The sequence below is a fragment of the Vicugna pacos genome, chromosome 4 (assembly GCF_048564905.1).
Source record: "Vicugna pacos chromosome 4, VicPac4, whole genome shotgun sequence".
In the NCBI taxonomy this organism is placed as follows: domain Eukaryota; kingdom Metazoa; phylum Chordata; class Mammalia; order Artiodactyla; family Camelidae; genus Vicugna; species Vicugna pacos.
The window spans coordinates 7,837,232-7,861,285 of NC_132990.1; the positions used below are offsets into that span (position 1 = coordinate 7,837,232).

Consider the following 24,054-nt stretch of genomic DNA (forward strand, 5'->3'; position numbering starts at 1 on the left):
TAAAATAGAATTTACCACGTATAATTTTAAAAGGTTTACAGTGAATTTAATTAATTACTTTATGTTGCAGAACTTTCATTACTTCTCAGGCACTCATTTCCCACCTGTACCCTGACCTTCCTTCTAGCATAATTTTGATTTTTGTTAGTTAACTACCTATGAATTTGTGTGAATCAGAAAAAGCTGTCCTTTCTCCAAGTCCTTACTGCCATCTGCTGGAAAGTTTTTGTAATAACTTTACATGTTACAATGACTGGAAATGTGAATGGGGACCCCTGGAGTCTTGTAGTGCACAGCTTGCGCCACCAGAAGTAGTGGTGCTGTGTCTATCCCTCCCCTGTGTGACTCAGGGGAAGGTGATCTTGTCCCCAGGTCCAGAGGTAGACCTGAGTGAATTTGAATGGTTTCTTACTTGTAATCATCCCATTCTCTGCCTGTGATTGCTTTAGTAATGAATATATAATCTAGTTTTGGCCAGTGGCAGTGGAAGGGAAGTATGCAGGGAGGCTTATGGGAAAAGGTTTCTTCACTTTTAAAGGGACAGAGGAGAAGGTCCATCTTCTTACTCTGAGCAATGCTCTGTCTAAACACGATACCTGAAGCTGTAGTAGCCATTGTGTGGGGCCAGAGCCCATCTTACCTACAACCTTCGTTCCTGAGCTAATGAGCACATCACATTATGATTGCCATCATTTTGAATTAGTTTTCTGTAATTTGTAGAAAGTATCATAGCTAATGGTTTCCAATTTAACCCGCTTTTATAAGGCTCCAGGAAGCAAAAGTCAAATGATTACCCAGACCTCAGGCCTCACCCGACCCCTCTTCCTGCCGCCCTTCCTGCTCCTCTCCCTCTCTTGCCCACCCCTGTGCCCTTTCTCCTCCTTCCTCTCTTTTCCCTCTTCCCTCTCTTCCTACCTCTCCCTCTCCCATTCTCTCCTCTACCTCTCCCAGCCTCAGCCAGTTCTGGGCTTCCTGCTTTCCTCATTTACTTCTCCATCGTGTAAAGCACAGGGAAGGCAGTTCCAGGCTGTATGGTGCTCTTGATGTCCAAAACCCAGCTGTCTTTTCTCTTGTGCCACTAAGCATAGCCTGAACTCATCACCCAAGATGTCTGTGTTCTAATCTAGGCAGCAAGGTTGAAGAAGAAATGAAGTGAAGCATGCAAGGTTGACAGGAAGGGTCTAGCAGCTACCACGTGCGTTTTTGCTTTCATTTCACTGACTAGAACTTGGTCACATGACCATAACTAACTGCCTGGGTGGCCAGGAAAGTAGTCTCTATTCTGGGCATTGGGTACCAGCTAAACTATTCAGGGAGTGTGGATGAATATTGGGAAATGGTAAGTTTTCATCGCCATGCATGGGTTTTATAGTTTTTATGCCTGATATAGTCTAAGAATTTAAGTTAAATAACATTTCACCTGATGGTTTTAACAGCCATTGATGCTCCTCTTCCAGGAGCATCCCTATTATTTCATTAGGGATTGCAAATGTTTTAATTCTAGTATTCTTAGTTGTATGGGCTTTGCACAGAGATAACCTCTCTTGTTGAATTTCGGGGTAGACTGGGGAACATAATGAACTTGGAGCCAGCTCCTGAAGTTCCAGAAGATAAGAATGTAGAAAGAGGATCTAGAAAGGTTTTTGGTTGTGTTGATTTATTCTGCATGCTGATCTCCTAAAGGCGATCAATGAAAATGTGCCTAGCCCCTGGAGCCCCCGATCATAGCCCTTCATTCAGGGAAGTCCTTTATTTCTGTCGCTAAACCAGCTCCCTAGCAGAGATTAAACACTAGTTCTGACTCCTTGGTGACTCAGTTTCCTTTAATAGCTTATATTTTGTGACAGGCTCAAAAAACCATTTTGCCTTTTTAAGAAATTTAACATATTTCATTAATTCTTCAGGACTGCCTCCATCTATGGACTCAAGTAACCTTAGCCGTGGTACCATGTCAGTGTTCTCCAGGTAAACAGGTTGGGTTAATTACTTGCTGCAGCATAGGGTGTCTCAGTAAGAGGATGACTTGAAGGAGGGTCTAAGGAAGTAGATTCTCTCTGGATTGGATGCTGTCGGAAAACAGGGGCAATTCTACCTTTGGTTGTCTCAATAAATCTTACCTGCTAGGAGGGCAGGCTGGAGCAAGGGAGCTGAAATTGGTAAAAAAGCAGCAGTCACTCATTTTAGCCAAGATAGCAGGATGTACTGTGTGTGTGGCACAGAGGCCTAGACAGAGTTATCAAGTGGCCTTATTTTGCCTCACTTCATTAAGGTCCCTGAGTAACCTTGTCTGAGATTACATTCAACGGGAGAGTAACATGGCATAGCTGGGAGTGCCCAGCCAGCTTTCGTCAGGGGCTGCTTTTGTTCCTCTCTCAATCTTTAATTTCCCCCTGATTATCTGGCACTGAAGAAATCAATAGATTTCATTCAGGTCAATTCAGAAATCAATCAATGAATTCCTTCACTGTTTCTCTCCCCTGAAGCTGAATTGGCGATGGCTTAATAATCCGGTTGAGGAGAGACAGGTTTAACTAGCCATAGTATCTGACTTGAGACAACTACACCTTCTTTTCCTTATAACTCTATGACCCAACTGTCTCACAGTGTGTTTATATCACTTTTTTCCTTCTTTTTTTACTTAGGTTTACTTATTTTTTTTTAAGAAAAAAAAATTTATTTCAAATAGATTCGGTGTTATGCATGCTATAGCAAAAGCTGGTTATAGGAGACAGTGTCATTTCAAACCTTGCATTGATGTATAAATTAGACATTATTGGGAATGACTAATTTCTGGTAAAATGTAGATTCAATCCAACATTATGCGGCACCATTCACCGTAGTAGCCATCAAAATATCGCGGCCAGTACAATCAAAAATGGAAACATGTCTGAGTAATTTGAACTTTCCTTTGGTCCCTGGAATGTCCGTAGGAAACTCATTGGGTGTATTACTTCCACAGGATCTATAACATTCTGGCCAAGGACAACTTGGGTCATCAGGTTTCTAAACCTTAGCATTAACATAGCCAAGTTTGTAACATTGCTTTCTAGTTCACTTTTGAAGCTGACAGTGTGAACTCCAGAAATAGCTTTTGCAGTCATAGATTTCCCATGAGCTACGTGACCAGTTGTACCTATGTTAATTGTGGCTTGTCTGCTGATAACCTGCTTTGAAAGTGGCGTCAACTTGGTAACATCCAAAGTGTAAGATCTTGCCAAGAAGGATGTGGCTGCCTTAAAATCACATCAACCTCACCACCACCACCCCACCCCCATCTTGCCTGGAGAGAAAGGAAGCCGATTCTTTATCCTCAGCCCCTTGGTTGATGTTATTGCCAAAGACAAAACCTGAACAAGTAAGAAAATTGATGTTACTCAGTTAATTGCAATAAGAAGAGTACCCCAGATCCAAAGGCTAGAGTTCCTTGGCAGGGGGGTGTTGAGAAGTAGACAAGTTACATATAGGGGGATTTATGGGTGGGATTTTGCAGTCAGGAGACATCTCAGTTCACTGAACAGGAAATGTTTATCTTTGTGTCTAGCTAGTTTCAGGCAGACAGATAGTTCTAATGTTAGCTAATCATTCACAAGACAAAGAACAAGGAATTGGAGAGTCTGTGTCTGGTCTTGTCAGCAGGTTTAGGCAAAAGAGGGAAGATCTGTGTTTGGCTTTGTCACAGTTACAGGTCAACAAGGGAGACATGAGAAAGAGTCGACAGTTAGTCTTATCTAAGTCACATAGAGAGGGTGGTCCTTTGGGGTATACCATTTCCCAGAACATAGAAGGGTGGGGAATTTCAGAAAAGAGAAAGTTGGAGGGATTTCTTAATGTCACTGTTTTCCAAAATTACAGAGCTCAGATAAAGTTCAGCATGATCACCATCAACCCCTTCTCATGCTTGTGCATTGGTTGGGAACAAAATAGACTGCCAGGATCGAGGCAGCATTTTTATCTGTTCATTCATTCCCGAAACCATGGGAAGTAATGTCCCTGAAAATAAAGAAGTCCAGAATTGTGAGTCCTCCACAGTGTAAAATGTCCCAAGTAAAGATCCAAGGGTCTGGGCTGCCCTAAGGGGAATCAATGTATGCTCACTGCCTTGGTTTTGTCATCAACTTTTGGACAAATCAGTTAAAATCTCTATGCCTTTTAAATTTACGTATGAAATAGGATAATCTAAGCCTGATTTTCTAGTTCTGGTTCCAATATTCTTTTTGTATCATTTTGTAAAATATATGCATGTCTCAAATCATTTATTTATAGGATGAGATAGGATGACATTGTGACAGTTAATTTTATGTATCAGCTTGGTGCCCAGTTGTTTGGTCAAACACCAGTTTAGATGTAGCTGTGAAGATATTTTTAAGGTGTGATTAATATTTATAGTCAATAGACTTGAGTAAAGTAGTTACACTCTGTAACATGGGGGCTTCAACCAATCAGTTGAAGGCCTTAAGAGCAAAGACAAGTTTTCCAGAAAAAGAAACAACTCTGATTAAAGACTGAAACAGAGAGACTCTGCTTGACTTTCCCACTTGCTGCCCTACCCTACAGATTGTAGACTCAAGACTATAATATAACATCAATTCTGAATTTCCAGTTTGCTAGCCAGCCCTACAGATTTTGGACTTACCAGCTCCCACAATCACATGAGCCAATTCCTTAAAATAAATCTCTCTTTCTCTCTCTCTAGGCAGATGAATGGATGGATGGATGGAAAGGTAGATAGACAGATATAGATTATAAGTCTATAGATGGAAATATATCTATAAGTAGGTCTCTGCATTCTATTGGTTTTGTTTGTATGGAGAACCCGAATACAGGTATGAATAAATAATGTGGCAAAATAACTTTTGTCTAACTCAAGGATATCAGATATAACATAAAAAATTAATAAATGTATAATGGGACTAAGTAACTTGTAAGATTCCCTCAGGTATAAAATTCGCTGACCAAACAATTGAAAGCTTGGGGAACTTATTACTGTGGCAGTCATCTAAGTTTCTCTTTTTCCCATGCACTACATTCCATTTTTTCCTTTTCCTTTCTGTTTTAATTTCTCCCATTGGGTTAAGGATATTTTAGTTTTAAGTGAAAGAAACCAGATGGAAACTAGCTTAATGAAAAAGGAAATGTAATGATAAAAAAAAAAAAGATAAATCCAGGGAAAGAGCTGATCTTAGCAATGCCCAGTTATAGTCCACGGATTAAAATGCACAGAGATCACATTTTGTATTTCTTTTTGCCCTGTTGGAAAGGATGACTCTAGTAGCTAGTGATTACAGGCAAGAGTGCCAGTCTTTGCCAATAACCCATGCAAAAATCTGCCACTTGGCTGTTGTACCTGGCTTGAGTCCCAGGTCCCCAGCCAGGGGCCTTGGGCAAGGGCCAAGTGATTGGCTGGCTTACCAGGTGGAGCAGTGGCAGTTCTTGAATAAATGGAGTTGTTCTGTTTATAGAAAGGAAAAGAGATTGTAAGCAGCCAAAACAACCTTGTCTCCTACATCTTTATATGATCAGAATTCTTCAGTAAGTGGGGATCATTTCAAGTTGGGAACTGCTGAAGAAGAAATAGGAAAGGGGTAAATCTGTATTCTGAGTTGGTCTAAGGAAAGAACTAATCCAGTTTCCTGTCTGGAGGTGGGAAAAAACCTAATAATGCTCTCCCTTCCTTCACTATTTCTATTTCAACATTCTCAGGATAGACTTAAGGATTGGCTGGCATATGAATTAATCAGTATTCTTTGTTTGCTGGAATGGAATTCAATTATTAAGACTCAATAACTTTGATGAAGTGTAAATTAAAATGAAAAGAAAAAGGTCACAGACTTTGGTTGATAATAATGTGCCCATGTTGGTTCATCAGTTGTACCAAATATGCCACACTGATGAGAGATGTTGAGGGTAGGGGAGTATATATGTGTGGGTGGGGAGGGCTATGTGCAAACTGTATTTTATGCTCAATTCTGTTGTGAACCTTAAACTGCTCGGAAAGAATGAACTTTATTAAAACAAAAAAAGAAAGTCTTAAGAAAAAAATGTTAATAATGCAAAAAAAGGGAGAAAAAGTTCACAATGGTATTCAATAAGAAGTCTAGAAATACTTTGAGGAGTGAGCATAGTATTTGGAAAGCAAATAAAAAATATAAAATGCTATGAGTTCATAGTCACCCCTCCTACACCAAATCCAAAAAAAGAAACTATTGATTGACTTTGGAGTTTGGTAGGAATCACTTCATTATTCTCAAATTGATAAATAAAAGAGAAAAAAAAATCAAGCATGGTTCCTACCATTGCTGCATGAAATTAACTGCATTTCAGGATAACCTGATAGAGGGAAAGCTCTTCTTTATAGAGTAATTCTGGCTAATAAATGCAGAAAGGAATATTAGAACAGTAGCATTTTGGAATACCTAATGAAATAATAGACCTGTAAAATCATCATCAGTCTTTGTTAAACCATAAGGTAAAATGCTGATGGGGAAATTTTAAATGGATTTATTAGGCTGAAAGCACCTGAACTCACTAATAATCTTAACATCACTAAAAGTGGGATACTCAGACATTATGTGCTTCCTGGTATGTTGCAATAGGAAGTACACAGCCCTGTCTATTATTCTTGCCGGAAAAATTGAACCTGAATCTAATCAAGAATCTAGATCTACAAGTTTACAGGAAATGTAGGATAAAGAGTAACAAGTTAAATGACAACACAAAGATGCAATCGCCAAATCTAGAATGTGAGATGTTCTACAATACGAATGGCACGGTTTCTTCAACAAATAAGTGATTTTTTCTTAAAAGATAAGGATCAGTGAAGATGTGGAGAAATTGGAACACTTGTGCATTGTTGGTGGGATTATAAAATGGTGACACTGCTGTGGAAAACAGTATGGCAGTTCCTCAAAAAATTAAAGATAGGATCACCACACAATCTAGGAATTCCATTCTGGGTATATACCAAAAATAATTGAAAGCAGTATCTTGAACAGAGAGTTATACACCTTTGTTTCTTTGCAGCATTATTCGGAATAGCCAAAAGTTGGAAGAAACCCAAGTGTCCAACAAGAGATAAATGGGTAAACAAAATATGTTACATCCGTACAGTAGAACATTAGCCTTGAAAACGAAGGAAATTCTGACATATGCTACCACATGGGTGAAACTTGAGGACATTATGCTAAGTGAATAAGCCAGTCACAGAAGGCCAAATACTATATGATTCCACTCATGTGAGGTACCTGGAGTAGTCACATTCATAGAGATAGAAAGTAGAATGGTGGTTTCCAGGGGCTGGGAAAAGGGGTGAATAGGGAATTGCTGTTTAATGAGTATAGAGTTTCAGTCTTGCAAGATAAAAAGAGTTCTGAAAATTGGTTGAACAACAATGTGAACGTATTTAACACTATCGAACTGCGTATTTTTAAATGGTCAAGATAGTAAATGTTATGTGTATTTTGCCACAATTTTGAAAAAGGAGGCAGGTAACATTAAAAGAGAATTAAGGGGCGTGTCAACCAAATGCTACATGTGGACTATGTTTGGATCCTGATTTGAGTAAATATGGGGGGAGATAGAGAGAGAGAGAGATGAGGTGTATTTTAGAAAAAGCTTTAGCTCAGCTCAGTGTTTAGGGAGCAGTGTTGACCATGTCATCTGACACATATAGGCTTCAGTCTTGCCTCTGCCACTTACCAGTCCTGTAGCCTTGAGCAAATTGCTTGTTTTCTGTTTTTTATTTTTTACTTCCATAAATATTTATTGCATCTCTACAATGAGCTTAATATTTACTATGTATTGAACACTATGACTGTGCTCAGCAATGGGTACATAAAAATAATATATGGTCTCTGCTAATGCTGGAGAATAAAATGTGACACAAGAAAGAGTAGAGATGAGTCTAGAAAGGTAGGCAAAAAGTAGATTATGGGAGGCCTTGTATACCATATCAAGAAGACTGTACTTTATCAGGAAGAGCCATTTTATCTTTGTTATAAAGTGCCAGGAGGTTCTTACAATTAAAAAATTGTCCTCTACATTTATAAAAATAATGTGTTACAAGTTTTTAAAATTTAATTGCCATCCCAACTGAAAAATCTCAATGTAACTTTTCTTCTGAAAATTGTCAAATGGATTCAAAAGTTCTTCTGGAAGAGAAATGCCAAGAATAGTCAAGAAAAGAGGACAATGAGGAAGAGCTTGCTCAATTCCCAAAATATACAGTAGAGCTATAGTAATTAAAGCTGTGTAGTACTGTTACAGGAATAAACTGATCAATGCAACAGAACAGACTCCCCCTCAAATAAACTCATGAATATTTAGGAGTATATCCTATTGCACTGATTCTAAGAATTTTTTCATATTTACTTTAGGCTGTATGAACCAAAATATATTTTCTTAGTCAAGATAATATGACTTGGCATTTTTATTACTTGTAACAAAGCATTTTAATGATAAACTTTTCAACATTTCAACTGTCTTTTTTTTCCTTAAGTACTCCAGAATTGGTTTTTGTTCCTTGAATCAAGACCCTAATTGATTAGATTATAAATGACTTGAATCCAGTTTTGATGATGGTTACTTTGGTGAATTTTGTTGAATATTTTTACTAGTTTGTGTTTTTATACATGTATTTCTCCTCTGAACAAAATTGAGAAAATTGTCATCATCATTCTAGCTACCTAATAATTTTTGAGTCCTTACTATTCTATGTGCTTTACAAGAGAGAAGTACTGCTTTTTGAAGATGCTTAGATTGTGCTACTAAAAATGGGAGGCATTGAAGCATTTAAAACTAAATTGGAAAAGTTAAATGTAAAATTACCATATGACGCAGCAATTCCATACCTAGGTCTATACCCAAAAGAACTGAAAAAAGACATTAAACAAATACTTGTACTTGGATGTTCATAGCAGCATTATTCATATTAGCCCTAATGTGAAAACAACCCACATGTCCATCAACTGATGAATGGATTAAATTAAATGTAGTATGTCCATACAATGGAATATTATTCAGCCATAAAAAGGAATAAAAGTTCTGATACATGGTACAACACGGTTGAATCTGGAAAACATTGTTTAGCAAAAGAAGCCAGACTCAAGGTCACAAACTGTAAGATTCTATAAATAATATGAAATACCCAGAAGAGGTAAAGCCATTGGAACAGGAAGCAGCTTAGTAGTCGGCAGTGGCTGGGGGAGAGAGGAATAGGGGTGACTGCTAACTGGTATGGGGACTTCTTTTTGGGGTGAGGAAGATGTTTTGGACATAGAGGTGATGGTTGCACAACATTGTGAATGTCTAAAACCGCCACTAAATTGTACAATTTAAAGTGGTTCATTTCATCTTATGTGAACTTTACCTCAATAAAAATAAACAGAACTGGTAGCTAAAATCTTGAAAGCAACGTGAATCTTTCTCATATTCATCTTACAAACTCAGGGAGAGTTACTTCGGCTCAGGACTTTAAGAGGGGTCCCTGGGTATTTACTTCGGAGGGAATCTGGGAGGCGGGCCTCCAGGCGGCAGGCTCTAGGCTCCTCCCTGATGGGGCAGGGCGGGGCTTCGCGGGAAGGGCGGGGCCTGGCCTAGCAGGGCGGGGCGGGGCGGGGCGGGGCGGGGCGGGGCCGGGCCGGGCCGGGCGGCGCCGGGTCAGGGGAGCGGCCAGACGCCTCAGCCGCGGGCTTCGCCCGTTGCCGGGAGAACCCGGGACAACAAAAGGCGCCGGCGGCTGCTCTAGCAGCGGCGCGGCGAAGCGAAGCCGAGAAGTCCTACGCTGCTCTCGCCGCCGAAGACGGGCTTCCTCGAACCAGTCAGTGAGTGGTGGGCCGGCCGGCCGCGCCCCCGCCCTCCGCGCCCTTGCCCCAAGCCCGCCGTGGGAGGAGGGGGCCCGGCCGCCGCTGCGTGGCTCCGGGGGCGGCTGGGACGCCGGCGAGGCCCAGGACGGCCCCCGGGGGAGCCTGGGGTCGATGCTGGGACCCCCAGCCAGCGGCGCGGGGAAGTTGGTGCCCCTCGAGGTAGAAGGGCCTGGGGAATAGGGACGCGCGGGAAATCCAGGCCGAGGCCCACCGAATCGGATCCTGTGTATTTCTTGTGTTCATACTTCCAGTTGCGGGACCTGAAGAGGGATGGGACCGTCCACCCTCCTTGGGGTTTCGTTTTGTCGCAGGCCTCTCCTTTCGGTTGCGGGTGTTGAAACTTTGGTGCATTCTAAGCGCTGCAAAAGTCTGAAAGCCTCCTTCCCTTAGAGCAAGTGATAATTGAGAAAGGAGTACTCAGATTCTTTTTTTGAAACATATTTCAAACAAAACTTCGCCCTCTCCAAGTTTTAAAAGCTTTGCTGTTTCCCCCTCTTTACTTGCTTTCTTCTCTATCTAGTTCTTTATGCATTTGGGACCTTTTCCTAGATCCTTATGAGATTCAGTATCCATTTGCCAGAAAGTTTCTCACAAGAATATTTATTACTAACAAACCACAACTTTTGGACAATCACTACTTTTTAAAAGACAAGGATAGCAACGGAATTTGGAAATACCTCTTTCTGATCAATGACATGGCATCAAGGGTCAAATATTTCTCTTTCCTTTGCTCAGATTTCAAAACTCCATTGAGTATGCCAAAACATTACCGGCCACATTTCACCCTTCCTTACCTTTGCTGGTGACTTTTGCATCTGATGGCTGTAATTGGTCAGAATCTGAAGAAGTGCTATTTTTTTTAAGCTTCAATTCTCGTATATTAATTTTTTTGCAAGGCATCTGCTTATTGTCGCTTTTTAATAATTAGAGTAGATGGATTTCAATTGCTTATGTAGCCAGATTGTTCCTATTAAGAAAACCAAGAAAGTAAAAACATGTTACACTTGGCATCTTTTATTAGCAATTTCGTTGGGAGTAGTTAGGTTTAGTTTAACATAGACCATGACTTTTGTTTTAATATGATGGTGTTAGTGGCTAGAGTCCCAAGTTAGAAAGCCCACCAAAAGCGTGGGTCTTTGCTTGCTGGTTGAGAAAGAATTCTCAGCAGAGGCAAAGGGAAAAAGGGAAAGCTGCTTTATTGCTCAAAAAAGGAAAAGAGGCAGAGACTCTTGAAGACACTCAAGTGGAGGAGCTGTGAGCTCAGGTGGCTTGACATAAGAACCCCTACTTTGGGGTCTCGGCTGGGTCCTTTTATCTGTCTTCTTTGGTGCTTCTTGTTTTCTTTTTCTTGGCAGTTTTTTCCTGCTTGCTTTCCAGTTTGTTCTGCTCTGTGGAACAAACACTCTGCAAAAATAAGATCAGGTAACTAGGGACCCTGGAACAATGTGATTAAGCTAGGCTGAGCAAGCAAGACCCTTGAACAGTGTGGTTATATATATTAAATTGAGTCAGGGCTTTGTGTTTCCACAAAATAGCCTTTTCCATTACTCAAGCGGAAGCATTTTCTAGGGCCAGCTATAGGTTAATTTTAAACTTTAAAGAAGTCGCTGGACAACAGGTCCGAGTTTCAATTACCTAGTTCCCTGCCTCCCTCAATGGTGTTAAAAAAAGAACTAAACTAATCTCTATGATAAAAACTGTAATATAGGTGTTCAGAGACATCTGGAGGAATCAAGTCATACTGCATCCCTGTAATTTCTTTGGAAAAGTTTCCGGTACCAAATGACTGTAGAGTCCTTTAGAATCCAAGAAAAGATTTGCCATGTTTATGAGTACTTTTTCAGTGCAGAATTTCACTAAAATGATTAAAACTGCCAAGGTTAGGTACATCTCTTTGTTGGCCATTAAAGATAGTTTGCTGGCTCTGTTTTGGGATTTCATAGCCCAGGGGAGCTGATATTTTTTCACTCTCAATGGGCCCTTACTAGTGTGATGTAAATCTTTTCTGTTATTGTGAATCTTTTCAGACTATCTACTCACAAAATTATAAATGCACAGTACTGGTGCAGAGTTTTTTTTTTAAGGCTAGTGAATATTCAGTATGCCATAATTAACATTTCCATTGCAAGTAGTGCTGAAAATATTATTTTACTTATTTCTTATTGACGTATAGTTGATTTACAGTGTTGTGTTAGCTTTGGGTGTACAGCAAAGTGATTCAATTACACATACATATATATTCTTTTTCACATTGTTTCCATTATAGGTGATTACAAGATATTGAATATAATTCCCTGTGCTATACAGTAGGACCTTGTTATCTGTTTTATATATAGTAGTGTGTATCTGTTAATCCTAAACTCCTAACTTATCCCAATGCCCCACCACTTACCCCTTTGGTAACCATAGTTTGTTTTCTATGTTTGTGAGTCTATTTCTGGTTTGTAAATACATTCATTTATGTTATTTTTTTTTAGATGCCGCATCTTAAGAATGGGGTTGCTGGATTAAATGATAACTCAGTGTTTAACTTTTTGAGGAACTGCCAGACTGTTCCAAAGCAGCTGCATCATTTTGCATTCCCTTCAGGAGTGTATGAGGGTTCCTTACCCTCTATACTCTTGCCAACACAAATTATGATCTGTCTTTTTGATTATAGCTGTGTTAGTGAGTGTGAAATGATATCTTATTGTGGTTTTGATTGCATTTCCCCCACAGCGTCATAGCTAATGATGTCGAGCATCTTTGCATTTGCTTATTGGCCATTTTTATATCATCTTTAAAGAACTGTCTTTTCAGATCCTTTGCCCACTTTTAAACTGAGTTGTCTTTTTACTATTGAGTTGTAATAGATTTTTATATGTTCTAGATAGTAATCCTTATTAGATGTATAACTTGCAAATATTTTCTCCCACTCAGTGAGTTGTCTTTTTACCTTTTTGATGGTGTCCTTTGAGGCCCTAGGCTTTTAAATTTGATTACATCCATTCTATCTATTTTTCCTTTTTGCTTATTGCTTTTGGTGTCATATCTAAGAAACCATTGCCAAATCCAAGATTACAAAAAGTTACTCCCGTGTTTTAAGAGCTTCATATTTTCAGTTCTTACATTTAGGTCTATGAACCATTTTGAATTAATATGTCTAATTTGTCTATGATGTGTGGTCAGAGTTCAGTTTCACTCTTATGCGTGTAGATACCCAGCTGTCCCATGACCATTTGTTGAAAAGACTGTTTTTTTCCCCCATTGATTTGTCTTGGCACTCTCGTCGAAAATCAGTTGCCCATAAACGTGGGGGATTATTTCTGGATTCTCAATTCTTTTCCATTGGTCTTTAAGTCTGTCTTATGCTAGCCAGTACCACAGTCTTGATTACTGTTGCTTAGTTTCAAAATTGGGGAAGTCTATCCTCCAGCTGTGTTCTTTTCAGCATTGTATTGGCTATTCTATGTCCCTTTAATTTCCGTATGAGTTTTATGGCCAGCTTGTCAAGTTCTGCAAAGAGGTCAGCTGGGATTTTGAAAGGTGTTCTGTTGAATCTTTAGATCAATTTAGGGGAATATCGCCATTTTAATATGTTAAGTCTTCCATGAACATTAGGTGTCTTTCCATTTATTTAGATCTTCCTTACTTTCAACAATATTTTGTAGTTTTCAAAGTATAAGTTTTACACATCTTTTGTTAAATTTGTTCCTGAGTATTTTATTCTTTTTAATGTTATTGTAAGTGAAATTGTTTTCTTACATTTATTTTTCAGGTTGTTCATTGTAAGTGTAGCTACCAATTTAATTTTTAATGTATTTATTCCACCAGAGATATTCAGAAATAAGTACAACATAATTTAGGAGTAGAAAAGTAGTTTTTCTGTTAGTTTTGATTATTTTTGAATAAAAATTTTATTTTAAATTTACATTGACTTACAGAAATCCTTAAAACTATTTTCATGAATTGATTTCTAATATTTGTGACAAAAAGATTTTATTTTTATTTTTAGTACTTGTGTACATGTGTACAATTACCCAGTTATATCCTTGCCTTATTTTTTCTAGCTCCCCAGTTAGCCAATATTTAGATGAATGAGCTGGAAATGTATTACCACTATAGAAGAAATGCCATAATGGAACTTCATGCACTTAAAACTTTGCTTCACCATACTCTAACTCATGGCTCCCGTACTCTAGATTATTTTGCAGCAAATCTGTAAATTATAGGTATACTTTTTCAAGACAGAGTTCATCTTTGTAGCTCTCTTATATTGGAACAAAACCTGCTCTAATTGACTTTGCTTTAGAAGATGGTTAGTCTTTTGGGATAGAGGAGTTGATAATTAAGTTTTGTTTTGTTTTTGATACACAGGGGTCCAGATCTTACATAAAATGGATGTTTCTCACACTAGATACTGAATATTAAGTAGAAAATCTGTTTAGTAAAATCTAAGCTGCCATGGAGGAAATACCAGTAAAAGTTGCTGTAAGAATTAGACCTCTGCTGTGCAAAGAAGTTCTTCATAATCATCAAGCTTGTGTGAGAGCTATTCCAAACACCCAACAAATTATCATTGGGAGAGATAGAATCTTTACTTTCGATTTTGTTTTTGGCAAAAATTCCACTCAAGACGAAGTTTATAATACCTGTATAAAGCCACTAGTGTTGTCACTCATTGAGGGCTATAATGCAACAGTTTTTGCCTATGGACAAACTGGATCTGGGAAGACATACACCATTGGAGGAGGCCATGTTGGTAAGATTCTCATACTCTTTGACTTTTATTTGAGACACTAGAAAGAACCTAAAATACTACTGTGCCTGACACATAGTAGGTGCTCAGCATATTGACCGAATGAAATAATGAATAGGGTAATCAGATGTGTTCAGAAGATCATCTTTGAAAGGTTCGGTTTTAAATATGGAAGTGCCATTAAACAATTTATGATTATATTTGCTTGAGGAAAGAAGTTTAAGACAATGTTCAGTGTTCAGCCCTTCTTGTGTCTCCCCCCCACCCCCTGGTTTTTTTGAGCTGTAACTGACATGTAATATTGTCTTAGTCCAAGGTGTACAACATCATGATTCGATGTATGTATATATTGCAAAATGATCACCAGGGTAAGTTTAGCTAGCATCAGTCATCTCACATAGCTACATTTCTTTCTTGTGATGAGAACTTTTAAGTTCTACTCTTTTAGCAGCTTTCAAATATACAGTATAGTATTGTTAACTATAGTCATCATGCTGTACATTACATCCCCAGGACTTAAGTATCTGATAACTGGAAGTTTTTACCTTTAGACCGCCTTCACCAATTTCCTTACCTGCCAACGTCTGCCTCTAGCAACCCTTTGTCATTTTGAATAGAATTTAAAATAAAAATGAGTTAACATGATCAGGTTCTGCATCTTTCAATATTGTAAATGTTAAGAGTCTTGCAACCAGGACTTAGAGGCAGTAGGAGAATTTTATTATGTAGTTTAAAGTGTTTCTTAAAAATTTTCTAGTGAGATTTCTATTTTATTTTTTAAGCATTATTGAGGTATAGTTGACAAATAAAATGGTAAAATATTTAAAGTGTACAGTGTAATGATTTGATAAAACTGAAACTGTGAAAGATGTAGTTAACATATCCAGCACCTCATGCATACATACAGATTCCTATTTTAAAAACTGAGCATTTGAGATGTACTTTCTCTTGCTTATAATTCTAGTTTGGAAAGATGGAATCATAGGATTTCCTTTAGAGCTGGAAGGAACTTTGGAAATCATTTTTCTTCATTTATAATTGAGGATTTCCATCCACAGAGCAATGAAGGGCTTTCTCAGTTAGGTGACTGCTGACAGAGCTGGGATTGAAAGCCAAGTTCTCTGTTGAGATCATTTACTATATTGCTTTTTTTTTTTTTTTTACTCAAAGCAAATTTTGGAATGTTGTGCATATTTGTTATTATTTAAATTATCATCAGTGTTCTGTGTATGTGTAATGACTCATTGTGTTTTCTGCTTTCATGCTTCTGAAATAGAATATGTGACTTTCAGAAACATCTCTCATTACATGCAGGGATTGGTGGGGAGGGTTAGAGGGTGGCTCTGTGGTTTGAGGAAGCCCTTATTCTAAGCCCTTATTCTAATCTTATTCTAAAGATTCAATGGAGGGTTGTAAGTGCCCAGTACCCCCTCTCCCTTCCCGATTTTTAGAATCACTGTTATTACAGTATTAAGAGACTATAGATACTAGATTATTTTAGGGTCTCAACATTTTTAAAATTCAGTTTTTCTACTACAAGTTGTGGGTTTTCTTGAAAAGTATAACTTTTTTTTTTGATTGGCAGGTGTTTTATGATCTTTAAGACTCAGTTTATTCCTTTTACTCATAGGAGTCTTAAAATTTTCAGAGCTTGGTGACTGATTTATGGCTATATTGTTTTTTAAGGGGCCGTGAATGCAATTTTAATTCCCTAAGGGAAAAAGTTATTCAGGTTATCTATAATCCTAAAATATTTTAACTGCTGTAAAATATTTCATGCCAGAAGAAATAGATCACCATTAGGAACAGTTTTTGATGGTTTTTCCTCTACTTTTTAAACAGATTACTATTCATTGTAAAACAAATTGCAAATAATGCTTAAGAAATCAAGTTAAGCAAATGAAAGCTCTTCTCATTCCCAGGAAATAACGTTCTAGAGTCCTCTAGACATATTCTAGGCATATTACAAGGACTCACACGTGTAGTTTTTGTTTTGTTGTTGTTATTTGTTCATTTAATGATGTATTTAATACCTAAAATATGCCTATTTTATATTCCTACCACCAATATATGAAAGCCATTTATTTGCTTATATCCTTGCCACTTACTGGAAATCATGAACCCCAATTTTTTTTTTGTGCCATGTGATAGATTGAAAAATTGCACTTTGTTGTTTGAAGTTACATTCCTTGGTGTATTTGTGAAAACGGTATTTTCGATTTCCAGGTTGTCTGTAGGACACTAATTCTGGTTCAGTCATCTGCTTTCTGATTATTGACCGTGGAAATAATGTTTTTTCCTCCATTAAGTAATTTATTGAGCATTTGCAGTGGCTAGGTACCATACAAGACACTGTGGCAGAATGAAAATATCTTTAATTTCAATATGATGCTTATTTAAACTAATATTCATTTCCCTGCCTTTCAGAACCTTGGATTTACCAACTTTTACTAGGTATAATCTTCTCTAAAAACTCCTGTTTGCATACTCTTTAAATAGTTTATAAAGCTAAATGGTGGTTGTTGAGGTGTTAACGTTTACAGTTTCTCTCTGAAATAGTCTGTTTCAGGAATATAAGTGTGGCTTTGAAAATGTGATATTTAGGTTACCAAAATACATGTTGAAACTTATAATAAATATTGTAAGTATTATTTGAAGTTCACCTTTCTGATGTGTTCTGAATGAATTATTGTGGGTTTTCATCTGTTGAAGTGGGAAGTAAATGAACTATTTCTGGTCAATCTTATATTCTGGCTAATCTAGTATATATATATATATACTGGAGTTTACAGACAGTACTATTGGCTAGTTCCTGGAAGTTCTCCAAGAGGAAATCTTCACTTTCCTTCACACTGGAAAAACCTGCAGTTTCCTGTACCTGCCACACGATGGCAATCCTGCATCTTAAATTAAGTGAAAGGCAGTCCAACTTAATAAGGTCCAGCTTTTCAAGGTGTTTGTTGCCAAAAATGTAAACATTTGTAATCTTCGACTGAGAAGTAAGTTGTTTTTAAGGTTCATTTATAAGCCACCTTTTTGTAGCTTGGACTATATTTTCCATGGAGCAGTGCTAAAAATGGTGGGCAGATTTCTAAATTGGCCTACAGAAACTTATTTACCCTTAAGTCCCAATTTATTCTTTTACTTACTCTAAATTTCATCTTGTAATATTTTTTACTATTTTAAAAGTTGCAGTTAAATAAATGTAAGACAAAATTTGGCATTTTAGCCATTTATTGCAGTAAATATAAAATTCACCATTTTAACCATTTTTAAGAGTATAGTTCTGTGACATTAAATACATTCACAGTGTTTTGCAGCCATCACTGCTCTTCCCAAAATTTTTCATCACCCCAAATAGGTTTGTACCCATTAAGCAATAACTCCCCTTCCTGCCATTCCCTGGTAATCTCTTAATTTACTTTCTTTAATTGTGAATTTGTCTCTTCTAGATGTTCATAGAAGTTGAACCATAAGGTATTTGTTCTCCCATGTCTGGCTTTTTTCATGTAGCATAAAGTTTCCAGGGGTCTCCTCCATGTTGTAGCATGTATTGGAACTTGATACCTTTCTATGGCTGAATAATATTCCATTGTATGTCCAAGTCACATTTTGTTTAACCATTCATTTGTTAATGGACACTTGAGTTGTATCCCCCTTTCGGCTATTGTGGATAATGCTGCTGTGAACATTCAGTATCTGAGTGTCTTATGTGCATTCATAATGTTACATCTGTGTTCCGAGTTACAGAAATGACAGAGAAGAGGAGGCAGTGATGGATCTCATCCAGCCCCATGACATTAAATACCATCTGTATGTAGCTAGCTGACTTCCAGTTTTTTACCTCCAGTTCAGACACTGTCTTGAACTCTGGTCTCATATATCCCAACTGCCTATTCAGCCTTTCCAGTTGTATCCCAAATAAATAGCTCAAGATTAATAGGTCAAAAAATTATCTCTGCCATTTTCCCCTTAAACCAGCTCAACACCCACTCTTCCCCGTGTTAGTTGATGGCAACTCCCGTGGCTCAAGACAAAACCTTGAAGTCATCCTTGGCTCATCACTTCCACATTCCACATCCAATCTGTCAGTGAATCTTAATGGCTTTCTCTTCAATATAATCTGGAATCTGGTCACTTCTCACGTTTCCCTTGTGTGAGCCTCTGTCACGTGTATCCCATCCCCCAGCCCCCTTAACTCCTGGATTACTGCACTGGTCTCCTAAGTGGTCTCCCCGCTTGTACCCCTGCCCTTCTGTGATCAAAGCAAGACCTAGCAGCCAGAGTGTTCTCTTTTAAATCCCAAATTACTGCTCTGCTCCAATGGCTCTCATCTCAGGAAAAAACCTGCAGTTTATCATGGTCTACCAAGACCTACATGCTCTGATTTCTGTCACCTCTCCGACCTCATCCCGTCACTCTCCCCTTGCTCCCTCTGCTCCAGCCACATGACCTCCTTGTTTCCGGATCACACCAGTTTAGCACCTTTGCACTTGCTGTTGTCTGTCTGGGACACTCAGATACCAGCCTGGGTCCTCTGCCACCTCTTTCAAGTTTCTGCTCAAACGTCAGCTTTTCCTGATGCTCATCATGACTTTCCTGTTTAAAACTGCGAGCACTGCCCACCTAAATACAGTCACACTTCCAGTCCCCCTTACCTTGCCCTATTTTTTCCTCCAGGCAAGCTTACTTAACACTATTTTAATGTACCATATAATTCACTTACCAGTTATTCTTTTTTTTGCTGTTGTCTGTCTCTCCTAGTACAGTTCCATAAGGACAGGGATTTTTTTCCCCCGTTTTGTTCACTGATGTTTCCGGGGGTCCTAGAATACTGCCCGGTACATAGTAGGTACTGTATAAATATTTATTGAGCACATGAATACATTTTGAGTAAGGACATGCATGTGAAAACTTTTGCCTATGAATTTATAGTTTTGGTTTTAAAACTTTTTCAAGTAGAAATTTAAGAAAATTAATTTATGGATTGTAAATTTATTGATTGTAGCTTTTCTTATAGTTTCAGATATGCTTTTTTTCCTAAATTTTCAGCTTCAGTTGTGGAGGGTCAAAAGGGTATCATTCCTCGTGCTATCCAAGAAATATTTCAAAACATCTCTGAAAATCCTAGCATTGACTTTAATGTGAAAGTGTCTTATATAGAAGTATACAAGGAAGACCTAAGAGATCTTCTAGAATTGGAAACATCTGTGAAGGATCTTCACATCCGAGAAGATGAAAAGGGAAACACAGGTGAAGTAGCTTGCTTAATTGAAAGCCTTCATTAGCAAAAGGATTTGATTTAATTCAGATTCTGGTTATATTCCAAAGATTGTTTTAAATCAGACATGGACGTAAAATGAATTTGTTTTCACTTTTAAATTGAGTAGTTTATTGATTACCAATAGCAGTTTAATCACCCAGGTGAAAAATAAAGTTCAGACTGGTTGGGAAGATGGACTTATTAGGGTGTAAATCAAAGTATAGTTGACCCTTGAACAACATGAATAAGGGGGTGGTGGCAGATCAGGCCACCAACCCTCCACGCAGTCAAAAATCCAAGTATAACTTATAGTCGGCCTTCTGTATCCATGGTTCTGCATGGGTGGATTCAGTCAACCACAGGTAGTGTAGTGTAAATGCTATAGTATTTACTATTGAAAAAAAATTCGCTCCAGCCCATGTTGTTCAAAGGTCAGCTATATTTTCTATAATTATCCGCCAGTCTGGGCTGTCCTCAAGAAAGATCGTGACATTGTGACATAGGCTAAATTAACTTTTATACTTTTTTTCCTCCCAGAGTTACTGTGAGATTGGGGACGGCTTCTCCCTTTGGTGTTCCAGTTGATCCAGAACTCTCTCTTTCTCTTTGATTTTTGTCCCAGCACACCTATCACTTCCTCTTTGTTTTTTGTTATTGTTGTTGTTGTTAATTTAGGGTTTATGTGTTTTGTTTTCTCCTTTGTAATGACATTTTACCTGTCCTTTGTTGTGCTTCTCAAGGTCTGGCTTTTCTGTGCTATCAACCTTGTAATCTCATTAAATATGCATTTGTTTGGCAATGGGAGAAGGTTAGAATGGGGAGATCAAAATACAGGTATTTTAAAGAGTAACTCTGCTTTTCTGATTTAAAAGGTCATATGTTCAACATAGAACATTTTGAAAACATACTAAAGTCTAAGGAAGAAAGTTAAAGGTCATCTTTAATCTCAGAATACAGAGATCGCAGCTTCTAATTTTGGTGTGTTTTCTTCCAGATTTCTTTTTCTATGCACATCCTATTTTTTAAAAATATACTTGCAAACTCATTATAGCATTTCATCTTATTTTTTCATTTAATATTTGTATTGTAAGAATTTTCCACATCATTAAGTATTTTTCAGATTTATGACTCTTCACGGTTGTGTAATTTATCTTCTGAATATATTATAATGATTTATTTGGCTGATGGTCCATTGTTGGACATTTAGGTTGTTTTCAGATTTTCACCATTATTAATAACAATGACTGTTCTTGGATGTCTCTTCTCCTAGAAAACACATTTAGTAGAACCTTCCTGGAGACAAAGGATCCTGCCAGAGGAGTGATTCCTTGGGGGCATTTCCTAGCAGTTAGGAAAGGAAGATGGTTATCTCACTCAATAGCAGCCTGCAGGGGGCAGTAAAGCTTGTCTCCTTATAGGCCCTGTCCTGGCAGCCCTGGTATTCCTCGGTGTTTGGGGTTTTGGTTTGTTTGTTTTATTAAAGTATAGTCAGTTTACAATGTTGTGTCAATTTCTGGTGTACAGCATAATAGTTCAGTGATACATATACATACCTATATTCCTGGGTGTTTGAAGAAACTGGTTTTGTTTTGTTTCTTAGAAAGAAGGCTAATGTGGTTTATGGTCTTATTAAATAATTTAGTATAGTTTATCTTTTCTGGACAGAAGTCAGACTGATGTTTTGAGCTTCTGTATCTTATGAAATGTAATTATCAAATGTTTTTATCTTTTACTAAAGGTTACAGAAATAAAATATGCTTATTGTAAAATAGTGCAGAAGTATACACTATCATACTCATAAATATAATGACGGAAATATTCCACAGCTGATAGCAGTCCTACAGAAATTTTTGTAGGATGTAACAAACTGTCATAAGACAAATTGCCATATACCTTATAAAATGTCCCACTCAGAACAGAAATGCATTTGTCTGACATATTTATTGAATTCTTCTGTGTCAAGTGGTGGGTGGTATCCAACCTGGGTGCTGCACAAATAACATCACCTTGGAAGCTTTTTAAGAAATATTGGTTTCCAGGCCCCACTTTTTAGAGATTCTGATTAATTAGTCTAGGATGGGGCATGGATGTTGGTACTTCACGTTTTAGAAAGGTCCCAAGTGATTTGCAGCTGGGTTTGAGGACCATAGATAGTATTAAGCTATAGCCTAACGTTAGAAAAATTTTATACAATAGTTTTATTCTGATTTATGATTACCTTGTTATATTTTATAATTGCTGACAGTTTAACACTTTCTGTAGTACAGGTATTTAGAGCTTTAAATGAACTAGATTGTTTAAAAAGGTGTCATGGTGGAAACAGTGCAAGCAGAATGACTATTTTTCAAAGACATGGTGGCATGACAGGTTAGATTAAAGAGGAAGCATGACGCTGTCATTTTTGAGCACAGGCTCTGGAGATTGACTGCTATGATTCAAATCCCAAATCCACCTACTCCTTTTTGAAATATTTTTGTATATAGACAATGTGGGTAGTAATCTTAGGTTATTTTGGGTTCTATTCTGCCATTAAAATAGAAACTTTTTTTGCTTTTTTTGAATTGCCATCTCATTGTTTACCTTGCACTCTGATGTTATACAAGGCAAACCTGTTTTTAAAATGAATAACCAACTTGATACTGACATTTTCATTTATCATTGGTTATGTACCACAAACCTTAAACCTCAGGATGGCTTGAATATTAATGAAGCTCAGAAGAAATTAATTTCCTTTAATTAATCTACTACTGACTAATTCTTTTGAGTTATATATTTAGTTAATCTGTTCATTTAATTAATGTGTTGGACTCTACAAATCAAAATACTAGAATAAAGAGTTTTTCTTTTGTCAACCATCTTGAAGAATTGAGAGTGATGTGTGATTCCAAAGACACCAGGTTGTTTGAAAAGGCATGTATGTTACATCTTCTAGAATTTAAACATCAAAATGAGTGCTGTCTATTAAAATAGTCTGGTTAGAAGATCATCTAAAATGATTTAATGATGTTGCTGACTTTACTGTTGTTTGAAACGCTGTTGCTTTTTTTAAATGGACTGTCTTAGCTGGGCAGTTTAGCAAGCGATAACTATTGTGTGGTTAATTTAACTCTACTGGATTTTGATTAAAACTTGGTTTAAAAGCTTGCTGTTGCTATTTTAAGTGATTGTTGGGGCCAAGGAATGCCAGGCGGAGAGTGCAGATGAAGTGCTGAGTCTCCTGGAGATGGGAAATGCAGCCAGGCATACGGGTACCACCCAAATGAACGAGCACTCCAGTAGATCACATGCAATTTTCACAATCAGTGTTTGTCAAGTGAAGAAAAATATAGAGGCAGCCGAAGATGGATCGTGGTATTCCCGTAGACATATTGTCTCAAAGTTCCATTTTGTGGATTTGGCTGGGTCAGAAAGAGTAACCAAAACAGGGAATACTGGCGAACGGTTCAAAGAATCCATTCAAATCAACAGTGGGTTGCTGGCTTTAGGAAATGTAATAAGCGCTCTTGGGGACCCACGCAGGAAGAGTTCTCATATTCCATATAGGGACGCTAAAATTACCCGGCTTCTGAAAGATTCCCTGGGAGGCAGTGCCAAGACTCTCATGATCACTTGTGTCAGCCCATCGTCCTCGGATTTCGATGAGTCCTTAAATTCTCTCAAATACGCCAACAGAGCACGCAACATTAGAAACAAACCCACCTTGAACTTCAGCCCCGAGTCAGACCGTATGGACGAAATGGAATTTGAGATTAAGTTGCTTCGAGAAGCTTTGCAAAGCCAGCAGTCTGTTAGCAGCCAGACTAGCCAGACCCACCAAGAGGAGACTCCTGATAAAAATAAGATCCATTCTCTTGAGGAGCAAGTAGCTCAGCTGCAAGGAGAATGTCTGGGTTACCAAAACTGTATAGAGGAAGCCTTTACCTTCCTGGTGGACCTGAAAGATGCCGTGAAACTGAACCAGAAGCAGCAACACAGACTGCAGGAGTGGTTTAACACGACCCAGGAGATCAGGAAGGCGATTCTCACCTCATTCAGAGGGAGCCAAGGCGTAGGAAACCTGGAGGAAGGACCGCAGCATATTACAGTTCTCCAGCTGAAGCGAGAGCTTAAGAAATGCCAGGTACTTAGACACTGCTTTTGTAAGTAACTTGTTTAAGGACTAAATGCATTTGGGCAAGTAAGAGTCATTTGGG

General features: G+C 38.0%; 1 protein-coding gene across 8 annotated transcripts in view; it reads left to right on the forward strand.

Annotated features, from left to right (window-relative positions):
* The first annotated feature begins 9,656 nt into the window (after nt 1-9,656).
* KIF27 (kinesin family member 27) overlaps nt 9,657-24,054 on the forward strand; it is a 78,203-nt gene continuing 63,805 nt past the window's right edge. For 4 of the 8 annotated variants that reach the window (XR_012071845.1, XR_012071846.1, XM_072959205.1 and 1 more), the window contains exons 1-4: nt 9,658-9,818; nt 14,217-14,601; nt 19,651-19,851; nt 23,023-23,981. Coding sequence is in view for 6 of the 8 variants with exons in the window: in XM_072959205.1 (XP_072815306.1) it covers nt 14,304-14,601; nt 19,651-19,851; nt 23,023-23,981 (1,458 nt within the window). In the remaining 2 variants the exon portion in view is untranslated. Of the gene's footprint in view, nt 9,819-14,216; nt 14,602-19,650; nt 19,852-23,002; nt 23,982-24,054 lie in introns of those variants that run through there. The other 4 variants (XM_072959209.1, XM_072959204.1, XM_072959207.1 and 1 more) reach the window with 4 other exon arrangements.